Consider the following 8,844-nt stretch of genomic DNA (forward strand, 5'->3'; position numbering starts at 1 on the left):
TCCTTGTTATTCTTTCTTGCAGTCATTTGCGAAATGTTGAAAAAAAAAGAAGTTTTTTTATTGTTTTGTTTTTGGATGTTGGATGTATAAAATGTCACACACACACACACACACACACACACACACTGTTTTCTTACCTGCTGCCACATTAATCTGGTCGTAATGCGCGCCCAAGTCGTTGTTGGGGAAGATCGCCACAGAGGTCGGCAAACTGGTAGCAATGTCATCCATGGAGTAGACGCTCTCGGCATGCGCGAACCCTCCGAGATTCACCGGCACTTTCTCCAGAGTTTTAGCCGTCATTGTAGAAGGATCGAAGTTAGCGCGTCTCCTTGCCCTCTGTCCTGTTCTTTCTGTTCTTTACCTCAAAGCTTATCACAAATAGGGGATATGTAACCCAGCCACGCAGGGGGTCACCACTGCATGTCTCTGTCAGTCAGCGTGTGTTAAAGGATGAGCTCCGTGTTCTTCATATGCTCTGATGATCGAGTTAAAAGGGTGTAAAGTAACGGGAACGGGGGCCCTGACACTAGTATGTATATATGGGGAACCTTTTCAAAACGTCATTAACCAAATATGGAAGTGGGAGGGGTAGTCGAAGAAGAACGAAGAAGCTGATTGGCCGGAAGGCTCCATGACGCTTTCAAAGGGAATCTCTTGTCAATGGAGAGCCCGTTGCTCCAGGATAGATAAGAGCGACTTTTTCCACCTGCTGCAAAATTGCAACAACCTGCGCAGAACCTGACAGCAAGAGCACACAATAAAAAGCGCATGCAGCCCTCACTGATGCACCTGTCTTATCATCGTTTACACGTTTATTCTCGCGCATATGCTGTTTAATAGCGCTCTGCGATCAAAAGAGGAGGAATTCCGGTCTCAGGCGTAACCCATATAAGGTTGAATCCGGCACGAACGGGCCCACCCTCCATGTTCCATATTTGGGTTAGATTCCGGAAAACGATCATCGGAAAGTGACGAGTTTTACCGAGCTGAGCATTATGAGAGTGAAAGAGGGAGAAAGACACTGAGGCATAACCACAAACAAATGAGACGGACAGAGGGGTGGAATTTACTTCTTTGGTAGACGGGCTGCATGGGCACGGAAATTTCTGACGCTCTCATTTGACTATGCTCTAGGAAAGACTCGATTTAGTTCACCGAGGAGTTAACTATAGTAATTGAGGGATATTTATAGAAAAGGAAAAGGAAGCCAATATTTATAGAGGCAGCGGTTATAGGTTTTGTGAAATAACCACACACACGGACCACGAGTTTACAGTGGTACACATACATACTCTTGCATTTTTATCAGCATAGCGCCATTTTTCAATGAAAATAGCAATTGGGCCAAAATTTAGTTTAAACAACTGGGACGACACAGAGTGTGTTTATTAGTACTCGTGAAAACTGCATGCCCTCCTGTGGCCTCTTTAGGAAGTGTGCCTTCTCTGGCTCTTCCTCTCTCTCGCACACACGCACACAGAATTCACAGACCTGTTCTGATCTTGTAAAGTCCCTTCGTGGGTGGAGAAAGTTGACAGACAGAACACAGAAAATATCGGGCACCTTTAGTGGAATAAACTTTCCACTGTGTGTGTTGCATTGTACAGATACATTGCACAGTCACTACTGTCTTGCTGTGATCCAAATATAGGCCTGGCAGTGACCTCAGGCTGTGAGACGCTTGAAAATATTCTGTAATCATCTCAAAGAAACCTCGAACTGACCCTGCTGGAAACCAACAAAGAGGCTGATGATGAGCTTACCAGATCATTGATCCATATCTCACTGCTAATATTGGATAAAGAGTGATGTACACTCACAATAATAATGCTTAACACCACTATGAAATCATTCCAACAGGTAGTCAAAACAACAAATCTCATGTATGTTAGGAGAGGGAATTTAACCAGGGAGTTGGTACAGAGAAGCTAATGAGGGAGAAAATAAATAAATAAGAATAAAAGTGCCAGAGTTAGAGGCCTCTATGCTTTATTCACACACAAACACACACAGAAACAGGAGCTGGCCCACTGGTGCAGTAGGGCTATGTTTTAAAAGTATAAACTGATGGAGTCAGTGATAATTAATGATCTCACCCGACTTACTTGACCTACTAATGCTGTTTCACTCAGTGCCCCCGTCATCATCACTGTTGCTGCTACTAAAGTTTTCATATTTTTCAACTGCTGCTGGCACCACTTACACTGGGAGTTATAAATGAATGTACTGTCCAGCCTGCTGCTAGGCTTTGTCATGCTGGCTTTTGCCTGTTGTCTAATATGACTTCAGATATAGGCCATCGAAAATCCTTAATAAGCGTTTCAGTTCTCCATATATGGTTATTCAAAGTCAGCACTGTATGTGTCCCAGCCACTGTCTCTGTCAGGTTTTCAATTCCAACCATATTATCGTTCTCACAGCTGCACACTCATCGTCTCTCTCCACCCCACTCACACACTTTAAACAGCCATATATTTGCATGCACACACCCAACTCCCACACAGAGAAAATATGTGGGCTACAAAAGCAAACTGTATCCAGTGTGGGCTTTGTATTGATGACTGTGACAGTTAAACAGACAAGGAAATTATTGTATATTCTTGCATATTAAACTTGTGACAGTGATATAACCTGAGTGGTAAAGTCTATAAGTTATCTAATAGGAAGATAATGACAGTATGATATAATCAGAAAGGTATACGGTCCACAAGCTCAAATCTCATAAATAAAAGCAGTTGTCAAAGTCACCGAGAGACCACATATGTTTTGTACAGTAGGCCACACAGGTCATAATGTCATGTCCAAATGAATATATCCTCCAGTCTAATCAAGCAGCAGACACTGACAACCACAGGCACATATTCATATACAGAGAGTATTCGAGGGACAGTACAGGGATTTTCCCTGCTGGGTAGGTGGTAGGTTACAATAACTGTTATATGGTGATGTCAAAAGTGAGCGGTGACATACTGTGCTAACTCGAGATGTTTACCATATCACACTCCCATGAGTTTTCAAGATGCTGTTAGAAGGAGATGGTTTTGGTATTTCCAACAGATCGTTAAAAGTGTTTTCCAAATCAGGAATTGATTTTTTGTTTTTCTCTGAACTACAATGTCAATCGATGTTAGCATTAAGCAGATTTGACTGAAATTTGTGGCAGTAGCAACTTTTCATGTATTTTAATGTAGTGACCAGATGAGACATTTTATGATGGACAGCACAGCATTTGATCTCTCGTCTCACATTCTGAATTCTGACTGGGCCAAGTATTGGAAAGTCAGCACTGCCAGACTGCCAGGGTTTTATTAACATTATTTCATTTATTTCAGATACACACACACACACACACACACACACACACACACACACACACACACACACACACACACACACACACACACACACACAAGTATCACATCAACTTTGTGTTCAGATAAAATCACATAGAGCTGAAAAAGAAGACGTTGATCTGACACGAGCGTCTCATGTGAAAGCAAAGCCAACAGCTTCCTGAAGATTTAGCACATGTGCTCGGCCTGTCGGCACCTGTCAGCTGCCTCCAGAGTCCCACATGCTAACCAAGCCTGATAGGACTGCGTCTTCACCTCTGGTCTCCACCATTTGGTTCGGGGGTCACCACCACGGCAGGCACCACCTTGCGGTCGCAGCTCAGTACAGTGACTTCAGTAATGGAGATGCTGAACGTGGTCCAGTCAGACTCAATGTCCCCAGTCTCCCTCTGAATGCTGTTGAAGCTCTGCCCGAGGTGGGAGTTGAAGATCTCATGGACCGGGGTCTCTGCCAGGCGTTCCCAGCACACCCTCACAACACGTTTAGGTGCACCAGGTCTGTCCATCATCCTCCCCCGCTGCCTGATGGTGACCAGTTGACAGCTCAGGCCCTCTCTTTACCCGCGTGTCCAGAACATATGGCCTCAGGTCCGGTGATACGGCCTGTGGCACAGGGCTCATGATGCTCGTGGTTGGGAAAGATTCCATTCTGATGCATTATTCTTTGTTTAACAACACTGCAAGAGTCTGGAAAGTGAGGAGACCAACTGTAGTTGGACTCTATATTGCTTTGTTTCCATTGTTTACTGAATAATAAAACAAGGGAGGCCTTCCTTTCTTCTTACTGAAAAAGACGGAGCTTTAGAAGCAGCAGATCTGAAACCTGTACAGATTACAACAGTATTAATGGAACCCACAGATTCCAGAAAGATTTGTTTTTAGATTTTAAATGGTCAGGCCAAAGGTTAGTTGCTTACCTCGCTTCAATTCCCCTTAAAGGAGCCCAGAGAAAGTGGAAGTGTTGCTTGATCCTTTTGTATAAAGGTTTTTTCTTTGTGTGTTGCAGTAAACTGACTGTGAGTGTTGCTGAGCCCATACAGTGATTTTAATTCCAGAATGATGTCTGTTTTCAGCGCAGTACTATCTGAAAGTCCGGTGATCACACTACCAGCCTCTGTTCAAGAAAATATTTATATCTTAAATATTGTTTGATTGATAAGCCCTTTGCCTTATTGTAGGGTCATGAACTCCCCATCTTTACTTCAGCCTCTTGCTAAGAAATATAATTAGTAGTAAGATATCCTGTCTGTATTACACAAGGTTTCTTTTAGTCTTTTGTTGGTCCTGTTTTTAATGTTGAAACTTTAAATTAATACATTTTAAAAAATGTCTCATGTTCAATATGTCATCTTCCTATTTTAAATGTAATGTTCTTTTATTCATTTCTTATTTTATTAACTGTATCGTTTATAAAATAATCGCAACATTTTGATTGTGTTTGTGAGACTAAGTAGCACAGCACAGGAAACTGTACCATGAGTGGAAGATTTATGCAATGTTTGCATCTTTAAAATGTTCTTTGTCTCTTTTCAGACTAGTCTGGGTAAAGCAGCAACATAGCTCACACACTGAAGTCCAATCTTACAATGAGCAGCATGTTTTTACCTGTCCTGCCCAAAGTCACTTCTACAGCCTTTCTAACCATTACACCATTGCCCACCAGGACACACACTCATCCATTTTTTCTGAGGTGGAAGTTCATTGCCCTCCTTTTTTCCCTGAGAGTCACCACTCTTAAATCCATAATTCTTCTTGTAAAGCTTTTAAAACTCCATGACTGTTCGCCTTTTGCACTCTCGACTGACAGCTTTCATCGCCTGCAGTGTGAAACATGAAAGCAAGTGGAAATGCTCTGATATCAGTCCAAAGCAGAAAAGAAGGAAAAGAGAGAACCCATACCAGTGGATAAAAGAAGAAAGCTCCAGTCTGCTGTTACACAGAGACATGCCTTGTCTCAAACAGCCTAGAACAGGAGCTTGGCTGGGATGAATTTGTCTGGGCTGGAATCGTACTGTCCTGATACTTCCTAATATTATTCAACACACCTAGGCCCATGTCTACTGAATGCTGCCACAATAACAAAAACTGATGGAAGAGAAAAACTGCTCAGATAATAGTCACCAATAAACTAACATAGAAACAGCAGCCAGTTCATTTTCTCTGCTGACAACTCACATCATTGAGAAGCATCTGATATCCCAGGCACAGTAGCTCTGTGGCTACTGAAACTTTGTTAGTGGTGCTGTTGAACCACCACTCCTCTATGCAAAACCCAGATACCAGTAAAGTTTTTGTTGTGTCCCAATTTCCACTTTTTGAGCATCTTTAATAACAACAACATTTTATGGTGGGTTGCCCTGCTGCATCTTTTAACCCAATGTTCACACAAAAACATTATCATGGTCTGAACGTCCTATTGATTACATTTGAGGTGTCAGTGAGTGGAAAACATGTAACTTCTTGTTGTAACCAAGCCGTCACAGTGTGTATGTTTCTTTTACATATATACAAAGTCTCAAAGAATCAGGTCCCATCTTATCGGACCTCATAGTGCCATATCACCCCAACACTTCGCTCTCACACTTGTGTCACCCTCAGTGCCAGAGCCGACCTGTTCAGTATGCCTGCAGTAAACATAAGAGCAGACTGTAAGTAAATGTGACCTTGATATTACATTGATATTAAATTCTGGATAGAAATATTTATTTATTTATGACTTTTATATAAATCTAACTTGAGTGACTAATTCAACTTTTGGAAACGTTGAAATCCTGGGTGTTTTCAGATTTTCTTAAAAATAACAGGTGAACTGTTGTTTCTTCTTAACACTGGATTAACATGGCATGCTACTGGCTTTCTAACAGTGCACGTTAGAAAGTAAAAGAAGCAAACAAAGCAGAGATCACAAGTTTGTTGCATTTCGGTTTGTGCATGTATAGTCTGAGCAAAAATGATTAAATTAGTGTCATTGATCACAACAGGAGTTACATTGATGTTGGCCTGTTCATGCACTGTTCTTGACCAGAAAAATGTTGGAAACCACTTAGCAAATCCACACAGATCAAAGTCTAAACACAAAACCTATTGATTCTCTTATCAGTTCTCATTGGCTCCAATTTAGGAGCCACCACAACATAGTAAAGACATTACAGCCAAATTAACTGCACGTTGTGTGGTCAAATGTTTGTACATGTTGGAGCTACAACAAAACAGCAGGTGGAAACGGGGACTCCAGCCTGACTGCTCATCAGTTACCTGCTGAAGTCCTGGGTCTGGCTGCTGGACTGGGGTCACTCATCCCAGCAGAACATCATCACTCTGGGTTCTTGGCTAGCTTGACGTTAGCATGTTGTCTGTGCAGCTGCTTGCAAAGAGCCAAAGTTGTGTTAGCAACATAATGCAGTTGTTACCATGGCGCTCTCATCTTTTTGTGCAATAGAAATAGTCATGTCCATATCAATAATTTGAAATGAAACATTAACAGTCCCATGAGTCTTTGAACAAAGCTGTTCCATCCTCAAGTACGCACAGTTACACTCAATACGCAGCTGAAATTTACACATCACTCAATATAAGAGTCATGACAAAATTCCTAGTAAGTAACTAGAATCCATAACAGCCACAATTATTTAATTATTTCATCTCATAAGAGTTCAGTCAGTAAATTAACTTAAATGTTTCATATTTGCGTACCCCTGGTTCAGACAATAGCTGTAATATTTTGTGAATGCAGGTTGGATGGTTGCTGCAGGGTTGACAAAACAGAAAGACTAGCAAAGCACAATCTCACGTGTGCTGTTTAGGAAACACGTAATTACAGACTCCATGGATGTAAACCCAAACACGAGGGTTGCCTTCAAAGTTGCATTTTATAAGCCAGCATGTATGAGAAATAAACCGTAAATCAAATCTGTTCGATGTGACATTCGTCCTCTTGCATGCTGCCTTCCTCTCGGGCACTTTCTGTTTAAACACCCATGTGGCAAAGGTTCAACATGATGCATACACATAACCCACAAGTTCACCACAAGAACACACAAAGGCATAACCAGACACACAGTGCATGGCTCCACTTTATGTTTCTTTTACTTTCATGTTTCAGTTCATTGAAAAACTGCTAATAAAACTCTACCATTCACAATTTAAAACACTAATTATACCACGAACATAATCCGCTCAGCACAACAGCTGTTCATAGTCGACTGTAAGCTCTGTGTCAGTGATGACAGTATATGTGCTGGATTTAAGCATAGCTACAAGCCTCCCACCTTACTAATACAAACATGATGCCGCCCCTGTAAAGTTCCAGAAAGCATACAGTCATTGTCCCCATCACCATCCACCTCTGCTGCACACTACACTGCAGTGCTGCTGTGGTCTGGCTCACTGTTCCACTGTGGAAACACTGCAGTCTGCCTTCTGTCCAGTCCTGTTTGGTAATGAATATGTGCTTCGCACTCTGATAAGAAAATATATCGCTGAATAGATGGTGACACTTTGTCATTACTTTGTCTCAGTATCACTTTCTTGTCTCTTAGGAAATCAACCCTGAAATAAAGATGGCCAAACCTGTTGTCACCCTCAACCAGTGTGTAAGTGTCGTGTGAACAAACGGCAGGAAGCTTTGACAGAAACATGACATAGCAGCTAAGACTCTGTTAAACGCCCAGTGTCAGTGGCAAAAGCGATTCCTCAGGGCCTGAACAGATATTAATGAGACACACATGCTTTAAACATATACACATACATATATAGTTCCAGTGAAACGGTGGAAGGATGGCACATTAGCACACTGACACATACTGCCGTGCCATAATGAAAGCTGTGACTAATGAGGCTGGTCCACATTTTATAGGTTGGATTTATTGTGTCCCTCGTCACTAGCCATAGATCTCTGGCTGCCTGTGCTTGACCCTGGAGATGATCACCGCGGGGAAATTAACTGCCTGTTAACGTGTTCATTCGTAAACCCATGCACTGAGTGTATGCATGTGTCTCCGTACCACGGCCCAGCCAGCCTAATGTGGAGATGATCACTGGACAATTAGGTCGTTCAGTTCTATAAAGTTGGAAAACTTGGAATATAATTGGAATACTTGCCTGTGTCATATCCAGGCAACATTCAGTTAGTTTTGCTGCTAGTTTTCACAGTACTGATCCATCCAAGAAGCTCAGATTATGAGCAGAAGAGCTCCTACAGTTTATTAAAAGTGATCTTTCAGTGCTCAATTTAGGGAAGTGAAAAAAGTTGGTGGGAAGCAAATCTGGTGAGTAACTGACAAGTTTATTAGTGCACTTTGTGGGAATATGCTGACATGCATGACAATTCAGTTTGTGATTGTTTTCTCTCAGATGACTCATCTGTCAAACTGCCTTAAAATTGCTTAAACCTTAATCATCACAGATGATGGCACAAACTCGTTTGAAACAGAACTTGATGTTTGGTGTCTGCAGAACCTTTCCTTTCTGGTGGGGGTGTTCTTGCCCT

The 8,844-nt window shown here is 41.9% G+C and overlaps 1 protein-coding gene across 1 annotated transcript in view; it reads right to left on the reverse strand.

Moving 5' to 3' along the window:
* egr2b (early growth response 2b) overlaps positions 1–572 on the reverse strand; it is a 2,204-nt gene extending 1,632 nt beyond the window's left edge. The window contains exon 1 of the mRNA XM_005943339.3: positions 138–572. Coding sequence (XP_005943401.1) covers positions 138–303 — 166 coding nt within the window. The 5' untranslated portion in view covers positions 304–572. The remainder of the gene's footprint in view (positions 1–137) is intronic.
* Between the last annotated feature and the right edge of the window lie 8,272 nt (positions 573–8,844).

The sequence above is a fragment of the Haplochromis burtoni genome, unplaced genomic scaffold, assembly GCF_018398535.1.
Source record: "Haplochromis burtoni strain Fernald_Lab_line unplaced genomic scaffold, NCSU_Asbu1 Contig_367, whole genome shotgun sequence".
In the NCBI taxonomy this organism is placed as follows: Eukaryota; Metazoa; Chordata; class Actinopteri; order Cichliformes; family Cichlidae; genus Haplochromis; species Haplochromis burtoni.